The 20,928-nt window shown below is 58.5% G+C and overlaps 1 protein-coding gene across 1 annotated transcript; it reads left to right on the plus strand.

Annotated features, from left to right (window-relative positions):
* The first annotated feature begins 7,201 nt into the window (after nucleotides 1-7,201).
* Nucleotides 7,202-17,852, plus strand: ITGAL (integrin subunit alpha L). Its single transcript, XM_068999898.1, has 29 exons — nucleotides 7,202-7,269; nucleotides 7,628-7,736; nucleotides 7,854-7,948; nucleotides 8,461-8,519; nucleotides 8,603-8,717; nucleotides 8,980-9,110; nucleotides 9,410-9,555; nucleotides 10,019-10,166; nucleotides 10,633-10,777; nucleotides 11,009-11,076; nucleotides 11,156-11,279; nucleotides 11,715-11,863; nucleotides 12,092-12,223; nucleotides 12,685-12,888; nucleotides 12,975-13,102; nucleotides 13,713-13,840; nucleotides 13,921-14,066; nucleotides 14,324-14,437; nucleotides 14,531-14,743; nucleotides 14,825-14,938; nucleotides 15,021-15,100; nucleotides 15,183-15,269; nucleotides 15,353-15,428; nucleotides 15,498-15,614; nucleotides 15,842-15,928; nucleotides 16,072-16,182; nucleotides 16,266-16,355; nucleotides 16,508-16,618; nucleotides 16,703-17,852. Exons 1-29 carry the CDS (start codon nucleotides 7,218-7,220, stop codon nucleotides 16,850-16,852), a joined length of 3,429 nt encoding a protein of 1,142 aa, XP_068855999.1. The 5' UTR covers nucleotides 7,202-7,217; the 3' UTR covers nucleotides 16,853-17,852.
* Nucleotides 17,853-20,928: the final 3,076 nt, after the last annotated feature.

Here is a 20,928-nt window from a genome sequence, read left to right on the forward strand (position 1 = left end):
GAGGATTTAGGTGTTCTGTGGGGATTTGGAGGAGTTTTCTCCATAACTTTGCACTCCAAAAGCCAAAGATGGATTGACCCGCCACTTCAAAACAACTCAATCCCACTCCAAAGAGGCTCAATCCCACCTCAAAACGACTCAATCTCACCCCAAAATTACTTGATCTCACAACCCCCAAAACCGCAAGGAGGGCTGGGATGGGAATTGGGAGGGGTAGGATGGGGTCTGAAAAAAGAGCTGAAGGTTGGGTATGATGAAGTCAGGGGGTGATGCTTTAGGTTTTAACTTTCATATTTTTCAAATCCTGTACTGCCTAGTGTGTAACTCTGAAGTTTCTTGTAGCCTGTTGACTTCTGCTCTCTCGTGCTAGGTAGATGTAACAAAGCCTCTCCAGGCCTGCTCTTCAAGGACACCCAGGCCGTCCTAGGCCCAAAAAGTATAAACCAAAGCCTCTAAAGGGGGGGCAAGCTTGGGGAAAACACATCATTAACTGAAGCTTTAACTGGAGCATCCACCCTGATATGCAAATGAACCAAACCTATAAAAGAGTGAAGAACTTGTGACCCACAGTCCATCTTGGGGTCCATCTCAGCAGTGGCCTCTGGCTCCCCAGGGTGTACCTCTGAAGGCCTTTCAAATAAATACCTACCTTTATTCCCCTACTCCTGTCTAGTCTGTTTTTAAGTGGCCTCTCAAGGCATCAGGGGACCCACTTTCTGAGGGGATCTTGAGGTATCCCCATTTCTGAGGTGGTTTTGGGGTACTGAAATCCTGGGGGAGGGGGGACTTGGAGTGCAGTGACACATGCAAGGGTGTCTCAGTTCCCGGGAATGGGGGTGCAGGGTGATCCCAGCGTCAAGGAAGGGGGGGATCCAGGGGCTGGGAGAGGTAAGATGGCCGGGATAGGTGGGGCAGGAGGGTCCTGGAGTCAAAGAAAGAGGGATGCAGGAGCTGGAAAACCAGGGATGGCCAGAAAGGGGGGTCCCAGTGCCTGGGAAAAGAGGGTGAAAAGAGGATCCCGATAATAATAGGGAGGAGAAGGAGGGGAAAATGGGATGAAGATCCAAATGCCCAATTTCCAGTGCCAGTAACACAGGGAGAGGGCAGGAAAGTGCCCACAGGGAAACTGATCCCAGAGCGGATCTGGTGGTCAGGGACAGTGGAAACTGGGAACAAGGATTTTGGGAATGCAGAACAGCAGGATGGAGGTTGCCCTCCCAGATCCAATCCAAGCCCCAGGCTGTCAATGCCTTAAATCTAAGGAATTATAGGGGTGTGATTGAACCTGTGTACAACTCTGTCCTGCAGGATTAAGGATGGCAAACCAGATATATTTATATAAAAATTAATTATTTATTATGATAAATTATTAGACAAAAAGATCTTTATGAGAATTATTTACTACATATAAGTAGTAAAAAAGATAAAAATACTAGGATAGGATAGGATAGGATAGGATAGGATAGGATAGGATAGGATAGGATAGGATAGGATAGGATAGGATAGGATAGGATAGGATAGTTCACTATATCAAAGCAGTCAAATTAATTATATTAAAGCTAGCTATTAAAGCAGAGATTGATGTAGCTCACCCAGACCAATGACTGTGGACAAAATCACATTCGGTCAGACCTTGAGGGATGTCCCCACCCAAAGGAGAGACCTCCACACGCTCCAGAAGAACCAACCCTATGAAAGAGGACTGGACTTTCAAGGTGTAAAGGATTGGCTGACAGTCATATGTGTCTGGGTCAGTTTAGCAGCTTACCTGCCAAATCTTTGCCTCACTATCAGGATGTTAATTTTGGGGTTGATGTGCCAGACTGGATTTAGCATAATTCAACACCAAAACCAGCATGACACCCTCTCTCAGTCCACCACTGAGAGCCTTGTAAATAGGGCATTGTCTGAGTTACTTGGCCATGTTCCAGGGCAGAACATCCTGCAACAGCTGGCAAACTGAGAGGTATCTGAAGGAACAAGTCAGGGAATTATAGAATATCTCAAATTGGTAAACAGCAGTTTCCCTTTGTGAACCCATGTTGACTATGCCTGTTGTTTACCTTGTCCTTCTTGGTCCTTTCAATAGCACCCAGTATCACAGGATCATAGGACTCTCTCAACTTGGAAGGGACTCATAAAGATCCTTAAGTCTCTGCTGCTTCCAGGACAACCTGAAATGAAATCATATGACTAAGAGCTTTGCCTGTGCACTGCTTGAGCCTTGGCAGGCTTGATGCCCAGCCCCTTTCTCTGGGGAGCCTGTTCCAGTGCCTGACCAGCCTCTGGGTGAAGAACCTTTTCCTAATGTCCATTCTGAACTTCCCCTGACCCCATTTCACTCCATTTCCTTGTGTCCTGTCACTGATGACCAGACGAGACCAGCACGCCACATGGACTGCCCCCTTTGACTGCAGTGGGGTCACCCCTTGTCCTTCCCTTCTCCAAGCAGAACAAAACCAGGTGACCTCAGCTGCACCTCCTAAGTTTTGCACTTGAGGCATTTCACCATCTTGATCACTTTCCCTGGATGCATACTAGTACTTTGATGTCCTTCTTTTCTTGTGTCACCCAGAACTGCCCCCAGGATTGGAGGTGGGTCTGCCCCAGTGCAGAGCAGAGCAGGACAATCCCCTCCCTGGCCTGGCTGGCGACACTGGGCCTGATCCCCCGAGGACATAGTGGCCCTTTGGGCTGCCAGGACACACTGGTGACATATATTGCCATCAGCCCAAAGCCCCACTTCTCTCTGCAGGGCAGCTCTCCAGAATCTCACCTGGAAGGGACCTCAGCAGGTCTGTAGGCCAAGGAAAACCACTGTCAGTGGACTAAGGAGAAGTGAGGGTTGGACTGCTTTTGTTGGTGGAAAATATATAGGCACACAGGGAGTGTGGATCTCTCCAGGAGCTGATCTTGGGCTCTCAATCTATCCAGAAGCTGTCCCTGGCATCCCCTCTCCCCTCCAGTTCCCTTTGCACAGACAAACACATACACACAAATTACTCTCTCCAGCACCATTGAGGCTGGCAGGCTGTTTCCACTGTTTCTGTGCTTCCTCCTCATGTTTGGTTTTCATCAGCAGCTCCTTTCCCATCCATACCAGCTTCCTACAGTGTTTTTTACCTTCCTGAGTGACAAGGCGAGGTATTCTGGAGCTCAAAGACAAGATTTTTGAACATGAAATAGTTCTTCCCTCTTCTCTGCAGGACAATATCTCTTGGAATTCTTCTTAGCAGGTCACCAAGCAGGCTGAAGCCTATTCTCCTGAAGTCCTGCACTCTGCCTTTTTCCATTCTCCCAGAGCCCTCACCTTTGCTTCCTCACCCCTGACTGTTACAGTCCTGACCTTGTTTCTAAGTGTGATGCCCTGCAGGACACCCTCCGTCACTGGCTCTTCAGTCACCCTTGTCAGAAAAACTCTTAATAAGCTCCGAAAGCCTCCTGGCTGGCTTGGTGTATTACCCCTTCATCAGATACTGGGATAGTTTAGGCCTCCCATGAGGACTAGCACCTGGAAACGCGAGGTTTCTTCCAGTTGTTGGAGAAGGCCCCAGTGACTTCTTCCTGCTCAGGAAGTCCGCAGCGCATGTCTCCCACCAACCCTCTTGTTGTGCTACTGTTTCCTGTGGACTGCCCCACTTCCCATCCCAGCAGTGCCCAGACATTCCTGCTGCTCTCTCACACAATGGGAACTTCACCCCCAGGTCCAGACCTAAGGCATTCCCATTACCTGCCTCACAGGACTCCTCAGTTTCTCCAAGAGTGTTTAGGTCACAGTGTCCATCCAGTAACCAGCTCACAGGCTCTTGGGGCTCTCCAACATCTGATCCAGGCCTATGGTCTCTAAACTAACTAGATCTCAGACCTCTTTTTATACTCTCTGGCTGCTTGGTTTGATGTTTGCTGGTGGTTGCACCCACTGACAGACACACCAGCCCCTCTTTGCTGCCCAACCACAGTAGGAAGATGAAAGCACAGACCCCCAGGAAGTACCTTTCCGAAAGTACATTTCCTTAGGGGTAGCCCTGACCTTGATACGCTACTTGAAAAGCCCCTCTGGAAATGTGCTGAGGTGATCCGGACCTTTCAGCCTCTCTCCAGCAGTGCTGTGGGGATCTCCCTGGGGAAGCTGAGAGCTGCCCCTGGCATGCAGCAGAGTTTCTGCCCTGGCACACAGAGCTTTGGAGCATAGGGACCCTGCTTTGCAGGACAGCCCTGGGCACCCCTGGCTGCACTTCCACCTTCACACTTCACAGCTGTCCCTGGGAGAAGGAGCCACCCTGTCCTGCCCCGTCCCTCTGACAGCGCGACAGAGAAGCCCTGCTCTGGAGCACGTCCTTCTCCACAGTCCGGAGACCCTGCAAGCCTTCCTGCCACATCCTGGCCTTTGCAGCAGGGTGTGCCAGGACAGCTGAAGGGGAAATTCTGGTTGTAACTGCTCAGCTGTGGTAGTTTAGGACCAAGGAATAACCTGGAATGGAGAAGGCCCAGCTGAGGAAAGGCTTAAACAGGCTGTAACTATAAATGCCAGAGACTTGTGTGGAGAAGCCACATGACGAAAAGCCAGTGTCCACAAAGGAGACAGAGGAGTCCTGCAACTTTACTCGAATAAAGGGAGAGAGTCCACTGGGGCACACGCCCGTGGGGTCTCTCTCGAGATTTTGGAGGACGCAGTCTCCTTTTATCCTAAACTCCCGGCCGCATGTTGCTCTCTTCCTTTCCCCATCGGCTGAGGTACCAGGAAGGCACAGCCTTCCCGAACCACTGACCCCATATCCCCCCTTGAACATGTGTTGCCGTTTTCCCCAATGTTTGGAAGTTCAGGCTGTCTGGGCTCTGCAAAAGATTTTGTGCAGACCCGTTTGTCCTATTACCCTAAAGGTCAGGAGCTCAAACTGTCTGGCTCAAACTGTTTGGGTTTTTAACAAACTTGTGCAGCTTGATGTTCCTAGAGAAATTAAGACCCATTTTGAAGACATTAACACCCATTCTGAACCAGGGGGAGGAGGGGGAAGCAGAGGTTAAATGATTTGCTAAGAAGCTGTCTGTTAAAAACAATGCATACAGCTTGCTCAACACTTATTGTGCCTACCAAAGCAGAATGAGAAGATATGACTATTGATAAAGGGAAGGAATCTTGACCTTCTTGACCAAAGATCCTGTTTTCGAACCTAAGACTAACTTAAAACAGCCTTGAAGTTTGGACTTGGGCCAGGGACATAAAGAGCATGGGCAGGGAGGAAAGGTGGAAAGTTCACCATGAGGAGACCCTTCACTTCATCCCAGAGCCCCCTGCCCACGACCACCAGACGACACTGCGCAAGCGCAACCAAGATGTAAATTACTTTTGGGCTCATTTTAATACGAAGTGAGGCTAGGCAGGGCTAGGAGATGAATATGTATAGGTGTATTGGGAAACTTAATGAATATGGAGCTTGTAACCCGATAAATACCAAGCTGAATGCAACTGTCGGCAGGCATGGCTTTGGAGGAATTATCCCCCATGCGTCCCAGCGCTGGAATAAACACACCTACTTTACTGCTTATTCCAGTAGTGGAGTCTTTTCTATATATCAATTCCTCCTAAAGACCCTCACCACAGAGTCATTTGTAAGGGTGCCCATCTTTCCTATCAGACTGAAGGACTGTAAGGGAGTGAAGATCCCCTTGGTGATAAGGAACAGCCACAGCACTGTCTGTCCCCTGGATGGCGAGTGCCATCTCAGGCGGCAGAGCTGGGCTGGGGGCTGGGCCCAAGGCTGGACTCAGCTGCCTTGAGCTGGTGCAGCTGTCTGTGAGAGGTCAGCTCTGGTCACATCTGTGCAGAGTCCTTGGAGAACAGCTTACGGTGGTAGGATACTGCCCAAAGCTCTGTGGGAGAGCTTTTTTGGGTTTATATTTAAGCAAAAACATGTGTTCAATTCACCTGAAGGGGTAAACTAAAAATTCCCCACAGCTCTGGTCTTTGCTCTATGTTCATACTTCATTAAGAAATGCTTCAATCAGAAGCTCTGGATAATACATATTCTGTAGGCAGAAAAACTAGAAAAATGCTTTCTTGTAATTTAATTTCACAGTTTTTCACTCTGACAGCACTTGTGAAACTGCTCTAATTAACTGCATGAGAACTGGGGAACCGAGGAAATCACACCTGGAGCTGAGGCTTGTTCAGGCACTTGGCATGTTCCTGCACCCTGTGGTGCAAAATCCCTGAACTGCACGTTTGGGAAGCTGCAACTCCTGAGAAGTCAAAGTCAGCAACAACCCCCAAGACTCTGAGGATTTGACTGGTCCCACTCAGGGTCATCACTGAAGAGCCCAATGAGGCCATGACCAGGAAAGGAGACCATCCCTGGGTTCTGGTAAAGCAGGAGTCAGAGGTACTTGTTACAGCTGGAAAATGTGGGGGTGCCCAGCCCCACCAAGGCCCTTGGTTGTCCCTGCCAAAGACTGTCCTACACTGCCCTATGGTTGTGCTGTTTCTCTGCACACTTTAACCATCTGCTGCTTCCCAAATCTCTCTGACCACAGGTTGTGCCAAGATTTACTGATGTCTCCCTGCCCTGACTGGTTGCTGCTTCAAACACCAATCTGTGGTTACCTTACAGTTCGCTGATGCCTCAAAGTTTCCCACAGCCTGGCCTGTTCTCTCAAAGCCCAATTCCTGCTCCTCTATCACCCCACATATCCCAACCCCAAACTCAAATCCCTCCTCCCCGTCCCAGCACTGGAATGCACATTCTATTTTCTCTCCCTTGTCCAAGTGAGGAGGCGAGTGACAGAGTGATTTTGGGAGCACCTGGCATCTGGCTGGGGTCACCCCCCACAAGCCCCCAACCCCCCTCACACCCCTCAGCATGACCCCCAGTCATTCCCAGCTCAACTGCCAGCGTGACCCCCAGCTCAATCCCAACACCCGATACAACCCCTGGCATAACCCAACCCAACCCCCCCTACAGCAACAGCCCTTGCTGACCCCCCCCAGTGGTGACAGGTAAGTCCTGGCTGCCTGGGGACCCCCAGTTCTGGGTCTCAGATGCCTGCCCCCCCCAGATCTGTCTCCCCCCCCCGTTTCTGTATCCCCCAGTTTTCTGTCCCCCCTCCCATCCCCCCCCCCGAGCTCTGTCTGCCTGGGGCCCTGCATTCTGTGTGGGATGTTTTTCACCCATTTGTCACAGGAAATCCGGGGCGTGCGGTGACACCAGAGTGGTGACAGCATGGCGGCTCTGGGGCACATCGTTGGCATCATCATCGGGGCTCTGGTGGCCGGTATGGGGGGACTTGGGGCCCTGACCCATGGAGGGGGGGAAAGGCGGTTCCTGTCCCACAGCAGGTGGGAGATGAAGGTCCCTGACCAACTGTGGGTGGGGGAGGAGCACTTGCATGCCCAGATCCTTCCCACGCTCGGGGAAGGAAGTAGGGCCCCATATTGGCGCCATGAGAAGCGGATGCTGGGTTCCCCTCATCTTGTGGGGCTCAGAGACCTGGGACCCTTAATTTATGGGTCCCAGACTTGGGTCCCCCCACTCATGGGTCCTGGACACCTAGGTCCCCTCGCTGTGTCAGTCTGGGGGAATTGTGTGGGGCAAGGGGCTGTCTCTCACCCATCCCCCTCTCTGCCCTATAGAGCTGCCCCACATCGGAGCCTTCAGCATCCACCCGGCCCCACATCGGGTCCTGACCATTGGTGGGAGCCGGAGTTTCGGGCACCAAGTGCTGCCGCTGGACGGGGCCCGGTAGGAGATGGGGGCCCTGGACATCTGAGTCACCCCAATTGTGGGGCCCCTCCCAGGGCCCCGGGATATTTCAGCACCTGGGGATCCCAGGTGGCTGAAATAAACCTCTCTCCCCAGGGTGCTGGTGGGGGCCCCATCAGAGGTCGGAGATGGGGGGCGGCTGTTCCATTGTGTGGTGCAGAGTGGAGAGTGCCAGGAGGTGGAGCTGGAAGGTGGGAATGGCGGGATTAGGAGGGATTGGGGTGGAAGTAGGGGTGGGCATGGGGGATGCAGTAGCATTAGAAGTAGGATTGAAGTGGAATTAGGGTGGATTTGAGTGAGATTAGGGTGGGGGTGGGTGAGGGTGCATGGGGGTGCAGGTGTATTTTAGGGGTGGGATTAGGGCAGGATTGGGGTGAAGTGGGAGTGGGGTGGGATTGGGATGGAATTAGGGTTGGGGTAGAAAGGATTTGGGGATGGGATTAGAATGGAGGTGGGATTAGGGTGAGATCGTGGTAGGGGTGGGTGTGCGTGGAGGGTAGGGTGGTTTTAGGGGTGGGATTAGAGTGAGAGCAGGATTAGAGTGGGAGCAAGATTAGTGTGAGATTAGGGCAGGGTTAGAATGGGTGCTGGAGCTGGGATTGCACGGGGTGTGATTTAAAATGGAGAGGGGTGGGATTAGGGCAGGATCAAGGCAGGGTTAGGGTGCGATTGGGGTGGGATTAGGATTAAGAGCTGTCCCCAGGGAATAGCACCCGGACACACATAGGAATGGCCTTGGCCCGGGACGGCGACGGCACCATCGTGAGTCCAACAGTCCTCCCGCCCCTTCCCCTCTCAGCCCCACCCTCAGCCCCAGCCTCAGCTTTTTTCTCGCCACTCCCCAGGCCTGTGGCCCGGGCTTCACCCACGTCTGCGACCGCAACATGTACGTGAGCGGGGTCTGCCTCCTGCTCGACCCTCAGCTGAGACTGCAGCAGGAGCTGATGCCCGGACACCAAGGTGAGGGGCCACCCCAGAGATGGCCCCCAACCCATGGAGAGTGTGGTGAACCCATGGCTGACCCATGGTGGCCATGATGATTGACCTTGGGGCTTGACCCATGGCTGACCCAGGACTGACACATAGAGACCATGGTTGACCCATGGAGGCCATCATGGACCCAGGATGGCCCTGGCTGACCGCTGGGGCCACTGAGCCATTCCCCGTGGCCCTCCCCCCCTCCCCAGTGGTGACACCCCCAGTGACCCCCCCATGACCCCAGGCTGCCAGCGGGCCCCGGTGGACCTGGTGTTCCTGTTCGACGGCTCCAGCAGCATGAGCCCCTCCCAGTTTGGGGCCATCCGGGACTTCATGGTGGACGTGATGGAGAAGCTAGAGAACACCTCCATCCATGTACGCCCGGGAGGGCTGTGGGGGGTGCAGGGGGGTGGGAGTGCTGGGGGTGTTACAGAGGGGGAAGTGGGAGGAGTACAGGGGCTGTAGGAGCACTATGGGAGATGAGGGCTATAGGGAACACTGTGGGGGATGGGGGTACAACAGGGGGCTAGGGGCTATAGGGAACATTATGGGGGAATGGGGACCGTGAGGGCTATAGGGAACACTATAGGGGTTCAGGGGCAGTAGGAGACTATGGGGGGCTCTGGGCCCACGGCCCCGGCGGGGTGGGCGCTGACAGTGCTCCACGTGGGCAGTTCGGGGCGGTGCAGTTCTCGGATGGGGTGCAGACTGTGTTCACGCTGGAGGAATTTGTGGCCAAGCCGCGGCCTCGGGAGCTGCTGCGGGGGCTGAGACAGCGCGGGGGCCTCACTGACACCTTTGCTGCCATCGGCTTTGTTGTGTAAGACATGGCCTGCCCCACTGCACCCCATAGCTGCCCCTCAGCTGCCCCACAGCCACCCCTTATGCCCCACTGCTGCCCCACACCATCCTCTGCTCCTGCTCACCACCCTCCAGCACCCCAGCTGCCCCACTGAATCCCCTGCCACCCTACTGCCACCCCAGCGCCCTCCTAATGCCACCCCTGTGCCCCATTGCCACCCCACGGCAGGGCACCACACTCATAGCACCCCACTCTGCCCCCCGGAACCACCCTTGTGCCCCCTGCACCCCACTGCCACCCTCCAGCACCCACATGTGCCCCACTATTGACCCTGAGCTGCTCCCCACCAGCACCCAGCACCCCCCCTGTTCCCCTGCTGCACCCTCTTCACCCCCGCTACCCCCCGGGCTCCCAGAATGACCCCCTGCGCCCGCCGGTGGCCCCCCAGCCCCACCTGCAGCACCCACGGCGCTCCGTGCAGGCAGAAGCTGTTCTCAGAGCGGGGGGGGGCGCGGCCGGCGGCGCGGCGGGTGCTGGTGCTGATCACGGACGGCGACGCCACCGACAGCGACACCGAGAGCAGCGTGCGCGCGGCCGAGGAGCGCGGCATCCACCGCTACGTCATCGGGGTGGGCGGGGCCGGGGCGGGCGTGGCCACGAGGGTGGGGGCACGGCGGACCGGGCAGAGCGGGGCATGGCGGGCGCGGTCACGGTGGGGCTGGGGGTGGTGCGGGCCTGGCCGTCGTGCGGATGTGGTCACAGGTGGGCATCACCGTGAGTAGCTGGGGGGGGGGGGGCGGGCGTGGTCACGGGGTGGTCAGAGGGGGCACGACCAGTGGTGGGAGTGGCAATGGGTTGTAATGGTGGGTGTGGCTGGAGGGGGCGTGGCCATGAGTGGGTGTAGGCGGGTGTGGGTTATGGGCGTGACCATTTGAGGGTTTGGGTGTGGCAGAATGGCTGTTGGGTGGGTGTCATCATGGTGGGCACGGCCCTGGGTGGGCGCGGCCATGGCTGCTCATCCTGAGGGCGTGGCAGATGGAGGGAATGTGCAATGGCCCCCCTGTCCCAGTAACACCCGGTGTCTCCCCCGGCCAGGTGGGGAATAACTTCAACAGCCCCAACACGCAGCTGTACCTGCAGCAATTTGCCTCCGGGCCTGGCTTCGTGCAGGTGCTCAAGAGCTTCGAGCAGCTCCAGAGCCTCTTCCAGGAGCTGCAGGCGCGGCTCTATGACATCGAGGGTACCCCAACACCACCCCTCCCCCACCCCACCCAGCCAACATTCAGGGTACCCCACCCTGCTTCCACTCCCAATTAATGTCTCCCCCCCGTAACACAGCTGTGACATGGAGGGGACCCAAAACCAGCTGGGGCATGCACCCCACCCCAATTAACCCCTCCCTCACCCTAATTAATACCTCCCCCACATCCATCTCCAACACTCCCAGTCCTTTCTCTCCTCTCCCCTCCAGGTACCACCCAACTGCACAGCTTTCACCTGGAGATGAGCTCCAGCGGGATCAGTGTTGATGTCATCCAGGTGGGAAGGGGGCAAGGAGGTTGAGTGTCAGGGTGGGGGTGGGGGTTCCTCGTGCTCATGTGGTCTTCCCTCCCCCCAGGGCCGGCGGGTGACGGGGGCGGTGGGGGCCGATAACGGGGCGGGGGGGCTGCTGGAGCTGCAAGAGAATGAGACCTTCGTGCCCAACCCCCACCTGAACAAGAGCGGTTCTGAGGGATACCTGGGTGAGAAGTGTTAATTAGGGGGGAGGGGTTACATGGATGGAGGAGGGATAATAGATGAGGGGAAGAGGAGTTAGTGAGGGGGGGAGGTGGGAGGGAGATCGAGATCCAGATCCAGATCCAGATCCAGATCCTGGGGGAGGGGCAAGCTGGGTGGAATCATGGTGGTGGGTCAGGACCCAACCACGGACCAGGTTGACCATGGTGGCATCTCAGGGCTGTGGGGAGACTCAGGTGACCCCAGCTTGAGAACCAGGTCATCATGGTGACCCCAACCCAGGGTGACCATGGTGACTCCATCCCAAAGCACAGAGTGACCAGGTCAGCACACCTTGGTGACCACCTTGACCCTGGTGACCCCAATCCAGGGACATGGGGTGGCCAAGGTGTCCCCCATCTTGGGAACCAGGTTGACCCTGGTAACCCTTCCTCCCCCAGGCTACTCGGTGGTTGGGCTGCACATCCCTGCCCGGGTGCTGGTGGCTGCAGGGGCACCCCGTCACCTCCACGTGGGGGGAATGGTCCTCTTCGAGGTGTCCAGAGCTACTGGGGACTGGCAAGTGCTGCAGACCCTCGTTGGGGAGCAGGTATGGTGGGGACAGGGTCCCTTGAGTGTCCCCACTTCCCCCAGGTGACACAGATGTCCTCGCACAGGTGAGGTCCTAATTCAGGGCAACCCTCTGTGCCGTGGGGGAGGGGTCCCGTGGGTGTCCCCACCCTCTCCCAGGCAACACATGTCACCCTGCAGGTGGGGTCCTACTTTGGGGAGGTCCCCATGGATGTGCCTACCCAGTGACACAGATGTCTCCCCACAGGTGGGGTCCTATTTTGGGGCCACCCTCTGCACGCTGGACCAGGGTGGGGTGACAGTGGCATTGCTGGTGGGGGCCCCCAGCCACTACGATGGGCGGCGGGGAGGACGGGTGCATGTGTACACGTGGAAGGAGGTAAGGGGGGCACTGCCCCTGGGGCCACCACCTGGGAGCACAAAAAGTGGGGGGCACGTTGCTATGGGGGGACACCAACCCAGGGATATTGGGTGACTATGGTGGCCTCAAGCCAAGGACCATGGGATGGGGCTGACCAGGGTGACACCCTGATCACCCCAGTCTTAGGAACATGGGACTGGAGTGACCAGTGGTGACACCAACCCAGGGTTACCAGGGTCATGAGGTGGCCAGGGTGACCCCAAACCAAAAGCATGGGGTCAACATGGTGCCACCAGCTTGGGGACAATGGGGTGACCAGCATGACCGAAACTCGAGGTCATAGGGTGACTATGGTGACCCTGACCCAAGGTCCATGGAACAGGGGTGATGAAGGGTAACCTAAAGGTGGGGGCCAGGGTTACCCCAATCTGAGGTCCATGGGACTGGGGTTGACTCCCACAATGTCCTTGTTCCCCCAGGATGCCCTGCATCCCTCTGGGGAGCTTTGGGGTGCCTCAGGTCACCCCTTGGGCCGTTTTGGGGCATCCTTGGCCACTCTGGGAGACCTGGATGGTGACAACCTGCCCGAGGTGGCCGTGGGAGCCCCCCTCGAGGACGAGGAATGTGGGGCTGTTTACATCTTTTGGGGGTGCCCTGGGGGAGTGGAGCCCTTCCCCCGACAGGTAGGACCTGGGGAATGAGGGGGAGCAGACCTGCCCCCTGCGGGGCAGGGGACATCAGGTGGCTAAGAGTGTCCCCTCCCCCCCAGAGGTTGCAGGGGAAAGTGGTGGCCCTGGGGCGTTTTTTCGGGCAGGCGGTTGCTGGTGGCCTGGACCTCACAGGGGATGGACTGGTAGATATGGCAGTGGGGATGGAGGGACACGTCGTGGTAATGAGGTGACATGGGGGGTCATGGGGGACACAGGGGTGAGGGTGAGGAAATGGGGATATGTGGGTAGGGACAGGGATGGTGATGGGGACATGAGGTTGAAGTTGTGGGAAGAGTGATGGGGGCCCAGGGCTGGGGACAAGAACATGGGGATGGAAAGGGGGACATGGGTGGGGACACAAAGACAGTGATGAGGATGTGAGTATGGAGAAGGAGTAGGGAAGGACATTGTGGGTGGGGACACAGATGGTGATGGTTTTATGGAGATGGGAATATGGGGGTGGAGACATGGGACAAGGGACAAGTCATGGGGACGTGGATGGTGACAATGGGATGGGGACACAGTCGAGGATGAGAACATTGGGGTGGAAACAGGGAAGGTGATGGGGACAGGAACATGGGGATGGGTACGTTAGGGGTGGAGATGGGGACATGGAGATGGGGTGGGAACAGGAACATGGGTAGACAGGGGCAGAGATGGGGACATGGGAGTGGGGATGAGAACTTGGGAGTGGGTCCAGAGGGAGGGACACCGGGGGACATGGGGGGAGAGGGAGGTGGTGACACAACCAGTGCCACCCCTGATGTGTCCCCTCCCTCACGTCTTTTCCCTTGCAGGTCCCGCCCAGTGCTGAGGGTCACCCCCCACCTGACCTTTGAACCCCCTGTGATCCCGACCCGCTGGGTCGACTGTTCCAATGTCACCGCCAGCGCTGTGACCCTCCGCGTCTGCCTGCACCCCCCAGGTCCGGGGAGGGGTGCACGCGAGGGCCTCCAGGAGGTGCTGCGGCAACCGCTGACCTTTTGCCTCAATCTTGATCTCTAGGTGACCTGGTGACCCCGGTGATGTTCCAGGCGGATGTTGACCCCCAGCGGGCACAAGGTCGAGGGCATTTTGGGGAGGGGCAGCAGAGCTGGGCCGGGGAGATGCAGCCAGGGCAGAGTTGCCAGCAGGAGGCGCTGAGGGTGCTGGTAGGGACCCACATGGGGCAGGACCCACACTTGGGGGGTGGGATCCAATTTTGTGGTGGGGGTAGGACCGACACTTAGGGGGTGGGATCCACCTTTGGGAAGGGGCCAGAACCCACACTTGGGGGGCAGAGGGGAACCAGCACTTGGGGGGTGGGACATACCCTTGGGGGTGGGGGACTGACATTTCTGGGGTGTGGCTGGGGGTGCGGTCCCCCACTTCTGGGGTGCCCTCCAACTTTCTGTCCCTTGTGCTCCAGCCCTGCCTTGAGGACTTCGTCACCCCAATCCGTGTCACTGTCACCATCACCTTGCCCCATAGGGACCCACCAGGGCACATCCTGCCCCCCAGCAGTGCCCCCACCTGGGCTGAGGTAACACCACAGTGGGGCTGGGATGTGGGATGCAATGGGAGGGTGGTGGAGTCCCCCAAAATTAACATGCCCCCTTTCTTCCCTGCCCCATAGATCCCCTTTGAGCAGAACTGTGGGGCTGACGAGGTGTGCGAAGCCGACTTGGGGGTCGAGGTGCTGCCAAGGGGTGCAGCTGTTTTGGGGGTCCCTAGTGCCGAACTGAGGGTTCTGTTGAATGTGAAGAACAGGGGGGAAGATGCCTATGGGGTGGCCCTACAAGTGCACCACCTCCTGGGGGTCTCTTTCCGGCGGGCCCGAGCCAGCCAGGTATGTGGGACCCCAAAATATGGGGTGGGGAAGGACACAGGTGTTCAAGCCCCTCAGATCCCAGCCCCATATCTCCCCCAGGCCTCGACTCTGGTGCCGATGCCCATCCACTGCTGGGACTCCCAGGGCTTCGAGGGGCAGCCATGGGGCCTCACCTGCAACCTCAGCTGCCCCGTCCTCCGCTCTGGCTGGCAGGTAAGAGCTGGGGGACAGCGCTGGGGGGCAGAGGTCGCTATGGGACAGCCCCCCAAGACAGCCCAACTCTGCTCCATGTCAGGTGCTGGTGGAGGTGACCTTTGACCTTCAGCAAAATGCCTCATGGGGACAATCCCTGAGGCTGACCGCAACTGTGAGCAGGTGGGGTCCATGGGGTGGGGAGGGGTCTGTGGGGCGCTGTTGGGCACGGAGGTGATGTCTGTGGATCTCACCTGCCCCACAGCAATAACGAGCCCAACATCACCCTCGGGGACAACATGGACTCCTGGGACATCCCTGTCCACTTTGCCCTTGACCTTGTGGCCTCCTGGTAAGCCCCACACATTCCTGCTCCATGGATTCGGGGGGGACCCAGGCAGCCGGGCCCCACTGATCCTCCCACCCCACACACAGGCAAGAAGATTCCACCCACCACCTAAACTTCACCCCTCCCCAGGCCCACAACAAGACGGTGCAGCACCACTATCAGGTGAACCCCCTAAGTGACTCCCCCCCATCCGGCTGCCCCACAGCCCTGACCCCCAATTCTGCCCCACAGGTGGAGCTTCTCTGGCCACCCCCCCAGGGCAGCCCTAAACCACAGGTGACACCCTTTGTCCTCCTGCCCCATGTGCTGCCCCACGGCGTGGCCGTGGCTGCCTCCCAAGTGCAAGTGGTGAGTGGGGGCCTCTGCCCAATAGCACTCCCCAGAGCCCTTCCCCCAAATACAGGGGGCAGAACTCCCTTCTGATCCCCACTCTCCCCCCTGCCCCCTGTGACCCCCCACCCCCTAAATGACCTCCTGCCCCAAAAATACCTCCTGCCCTCAAATGACCCCCTCTCCCCCCACTCCCCCCTGTCCCTAGTGATCCCCTATCCCCAAACTCACCCACTGCCCCATAGGAACCAGGGGGCCCCTGTGTGGCTGTGGAGCTGGAGCTGGAGCTGGGAGACTCTGTGGGTCAGGAGCTGAACAAGAGCATCGCCCAGGTGAGGGGGGAGGCTGGGGACTCTGATCGCAGGGTGCGGGGGGATGCTCAGGGGCAGGGGGATCTAGTGGAGGTGTTCTGGCGGCCCGACACTTGTGGGGCACTGGCTGGGCTCTGACTCAGGGCCCCACCCCTCCCCCCCAGGCCTGCTCCACGCCCCTCCAGCTGTTCCGCTGCCCCCCGACTCTCCTGACCCCGGCGAACCCCGCAAGGATCACGGCCAGCGCTGTCCTGCAGCCCCTCCCCCACAGCCAGGTACCCCTCCCCGCCCGTCCGTCCTCCTGTAGCCCTTCCCCCACTCCCACAGCCCCACCCCTCTGACCCCTCCCCCACCGCAGGGACCCGCCCACTCCCAGTTTTGCTCCGCCCTCTGGTTCACGATGCCCCTGCCCCTTCTGGCGGCCGCGCCCCAACTTCTCCGAGCGCAGGTAATGGGGCGAGGGGCGGGCTCTGGGATGGGCAGGGGGGAAGGGGGCCGTGTGTGGAGGCCGCGCCCCAGCTCTGGCGTGTGCTGGTAATGGGTGGGGAGCGGCTGCCCTGGAAGTTGGGGCAGCCCCTCCCCCATGCCCGCTCGTTTTAGGGAGTGACCAAGGTGGAGCTGCTGTGGGAAGTCGATCCCCTCCCCGTCTACATGGGAGGAGGGGTGGGGGGGCTCCTCCTCCTCCTCCTCATCTCCCTCGGCCTCGCCAAGGTGGGGGGGAGTTTTGCGATGGGGGGAGGGGTGAACCCCACTCTTGGGGTCCCTCCCCCATTCTTACCCACCCCTCCTCCACAGTGCGGCTTCTTCAGGAGGAACTACCGGGAGCGGATGGAGCAGGAGGAGGAGCGGGAGGGAGAAGAGGAGGAGGAAGGGGGAGGGCAGCGGGAGGGAGAGGGGAGCCCCCCAAGTGGAGAAACCCCCGAAGGGGGAGACCCACCCTCCTGACCTGCCCCTTCCCTCTCCCAACCTGGAAACCGTTCTGGTTCTGGGCCCCTTCCCTCCCCTCCGAAGGCATTTCAAACCCATCCCCCACCCCAATAAAACGTTCTAAAGCCCCTCCCCCGCCACAACGATTCTGCCTGTTTTTCTTCACTGCTTTTACTGGAAAGCCCTGGGAAAAGTGTGGGGGAGGGGGCAGATCAACCACCCTGACCCTCCGCCTCTCCAGAAGGGTCCTGGACGTGGGAGAGGAGCCTCCTGCCCTCTCTTGCGGGTCTCTGGGGGAAGGGGTCAGCAGTGGGGGAGGGGCCCGGGGTGTACAGGTAACAATGCACGCCCCACCCCCTCCCAGTAGGGACACAGTTAACTCCCCTGGGCCAAATTATACCCTACTGGGCTAATTAATGTCCCCAGCTCATTAACCCCCCAGGGCTAATTAACCCCAACAAGGTGGGGTTACCCCCCTCGGAAGCTCGTTAACCCCTCCAGGGTTAATGAATGGGGAGGCCCTGCACCGAGCGCTCTTTAAGCACCCGTCCTTCACTTCTGCCTAATTAACCTCTCTACCGAAAAAGACATGGAGGGGTTGGAGTGAGGGATAAGCACTGCCGCACAGCCAGCCCTGGACCCCAATCGACCCCCCAGAGTGACCAGATGACCAGAAGCCCCACCTGGGGGAAGAGGTGGCCACAGGAGGCCAGAGCAGATAAAACCCCTTGCCCCAGAAACCTGTGGGCATGTCCCTGTTGTCCTTGGATTTTACAGCAGCTGAGCCCACGCTGGATCCAAGGCAGTAGCTGTATCTTGGTTTCCTCTTTTCCTTTTTCTCTCTTCTTCTCCTTTTCTACTCCCTATTTCCTCTTCTTGAAGCGTGGGTAATTGAGGTTCGATGGGTAGTTTGCCCAGTCAGTGCTCTGTGAAATGCGTTATTTGGACTGAATGTTGGTTTTAAATGTTGCCAAATTCCTGATCTTCTAAAGTTTGCTAGTAAAGTTGGTTTTTTAAACTCCTGGGAATTTTTGTTGAGTTCTTTGTGCCACCTCAGCAAAAAATAGTACCTTAAATATAAAGTACCTTTAAAATAAACTTGCTGAGCAGGGATCAAGGCTTTACATGTGTCCAGAACTGGGAATGGAGCTGGGAAGGGTCTGGAGCCCCAGGAGCGGCTGAGGGAGCTGGGAAAGGGGCTCAGCCTGGAGCAAAGGAGGCTCAGGGGGGACCTTGTGGCTCTGCACAAGTCCCTGACCGGAGGGGGCAGCCGGCGGGGTCGGGCTCTGCTCCCAGGGAACAGGGACAGGACAAGAGGAAACAGCTCCAAGCTGGGTCAGGGGAGGTTCAGGCTGGACATCAGGAGGAATTTTTCCATGAAAAGTGTTGTCAGACATTGGAAAGGGCTGCCCAGGAAGGTGTCCCCATCCCTTGGAGGTGTTCAAGGAACAACTTGATGTGGCACTTGGTGACAAGGGAGGGGTGGGTATCTGGTTGAACTTGGTGGTCCTGGAGGGATTTTCCAGTCTCAGCAATTCCATGATTCTGTGAAATGGGGAGCAAGTGGTAGCTCAGTGGGAGGGCTGGGGAGTAACTGGAAGATGTGGGAGGACAACTGAGATGTTTAGTGTTGAGAATTTTCCTATCATGCCCCCAATCCCCACACCCTTCCCAACTCAGTTTGGGGGGTCCCACTCCCCCTCCTGCTCTGTTAGGGATCCCAGCTTCCTCTTTTCCCCCTTCTCCCAGCCCTTTCCCATCGTTCCCCCAATCCACAGCCCACTTCCCCCTCTCAATTTGGGGTCCCATCTCACTCGAGAGCTCCTCACCCGCAGTCGGGGAGGCTCCCAGGTCCCCGCGGCACCCCCAGGTCCCCGCGGCACCCCCAGGTCCCCGCGGCACCCCCATCTCCAGCGCCGGGCAGGTGCTGGCACCCCAGGAGCAGCTGGGGGGGTCCCCTCGGCCCCGCCCAGCAGCGCTCAGCCAATCAGAGCGCGCCACGGGAGGAGTCATCAGTTACCGGGTGGGCTCGCGGGCCCGAGTACCCCAAGGGCCCTCAGAGACCCCCCCGGCAGCCCTCAGCCAATCAGAGCGCGTCTTGGCGATGACTCATCAGTTGCCGGGCAGATCCGCATCTCCCACTGCTGCTCGCCTGGGCCCCACCTGCGCCCCAGCGCCCCCCGGAGCGGAATTTGGGGAGGGGGGGACGGCCAGGCCGGGCCCCCCCGCGCTGTCTCCGCGGGGCCCGGCCCTGCCCGGGCACGGCTGATGCCGCCCGCTCGCGCTCCGCACTGGTCCGGACTGGTGCTCCCAGTGCCGTGCGGGGCGGGGCCGCTTTGGGGACCTTCCCGCGTCACAGCGCCGCTGCTTTTGGGGTGTCAACACCTGCCCTGGCGTTGGGGCCGTATTGGTGGTGCTGGGAGCCCTTCCGGCTGCGGGTGAGGAGCTCTCGGGTGAGCGGGGAGGGTGGGGGGAGAACTGTTGGAAACTCCTCCCCCGGTGCGGGGTCACCTTCCCCTGCCAGGTGGAGCACGTCAGCCTGGAGCACCCTCTGAGCAGGCACGGTGCCGGGGAGAGAGAGAGGGAGGATCCCTGACCTTCCCGTACTGACTTTCCCCCCGGGATGGAGGGTGTTTGGGGTGGTCCTGGGAAAGCTGTGACACTCGGTGGGGGATTTGAGGGGTGCTGATAGCGGCTGTGAGAGGGTTTGGGGGGTGTGGGGGAACCTGGGAGGGAGTTTGGCAGGTCCTGGATTGGGCTGTTAGTCTATGAGGAGGGTCCTGAGATGGTCTTGGAGGAGCTGGGATGAGGTTTAGGGCTATTCTGGGTGACATATGTGGGGCTTTGGAGAGTCCTTTGGGAGGACTGTGGAATGGTTTGGGGGGTTTTAGGGGGAGGCTGAGAGAATGTTTGGAGGGTCTTGGGGGTAACTGGGAGAGAGTTTAGGGGTCTTACAGGCTTTTATGGGGCTGTGAGGTGGTTTTAAGGCTCCTGGGGTGGGCTGAGAGGTGGTTTGGGGGATCCTGGAGGGTTTGTGAGGGGGGTTGTGGAGGTGCTGAACCCCCATCCTGACCCCCTTGCATCCCAGAGATACCTCTGGACATTGCAAGATGCTGGCAGGGGTTGGGGATTTCTTCCTGGTGCTGGGGCTTAGCTTCTACCTGCGGGAGAAGGTGAGGGGGGATTTGGAACGGGGGTCCTCACGGAGTCCTCATGGGGGTTTCTGTTTGAGGGCACCACGTTCACCAGGCTGCAGGTGATGGCCGTGGCCCCTCCGCCCTGCGTGGGCTGGGGTCCCCCCACTGCTGCCAGAGGGGCCACGGCCATGTTGGATGTGTGCCCTCCCCGGGGATGGGACCCCCACATCCCACTGTCACCCCCTTTTTTCTCCCCATAGGGCTCCTGTGCTCCTGCTGCAACCTCAGCCTCTCACTCTCTGCTCTGGCCCAGACCAGAGCGCCCCATCCCCACTCCTGCTGTGTCCCAGTGACCCCCACCCCAGCCCTGCTGCACCCCATCAGTGCCCTCTGAACCTCCCGCATACCCCCAGCCCAGGGATCTGGCTCCCCGGATTTTGGGGGCGCTTTGGAGCAGCAGTAAAGGAGTTGTAGAGGTCCTGGCACCCCCAACTCTGTGTCATCGGTTCCTCTGCACCCCTGGTGACACGGGCGGGGCAGAACGGGGTGAGTGGGAGGTTTTGAGGGGGTTGGGGTGATCCTGGGCGGGCTGTGAGGGTGTTGGAGGGGGTTGAAATCTTTCTGTTATCTGAGTCTTGATGGGTCTGAGCAGGTCCACCCCCGCCGTGCCCCCAGACCCAGCAGCCCACGATCCACCCAGGACGCCCCGTACCCGCGGCTACAGCCCCCGACAAGCATCAGCCGATCAGGACGCGCGTCCCTGAAGCCCAGCAACCAGGCGGGCCTGAAATAACCCCCAAAAATCCTCAGCCAATCAGGCACGCTGACTCATCAGTTGCCAGGAGAACCCTCCGCTCCCTCAGTGCCCACCTGGACCCCACCTGCGCCACCCTCGCCCCCGGCGGCCCCCGGGAGGGGAGCGTGGGGAGGGGGGAGGTGGGGGACGCCCAGGCCGGG

Source organism: Aphelocoma coerulescens, unplaced genomic scaffold (genome assembly GCF_041296385.1).
Source record: "Aphelocoma coerulescens isolate FSJ_1873_10779 unplaced genomic scaffold, UR_Acoe_1.0 HiC_scaffold_63, whole genome shotgun sequence".
In the NCBI taxonomy this organism is placed as follows: domain Eukaryota; kingdom Metazoa; phylum Chordata; class Aves; order Passeriformes; family Corvidae; genus Aphelocoma; species Aphelocoma coerulescens.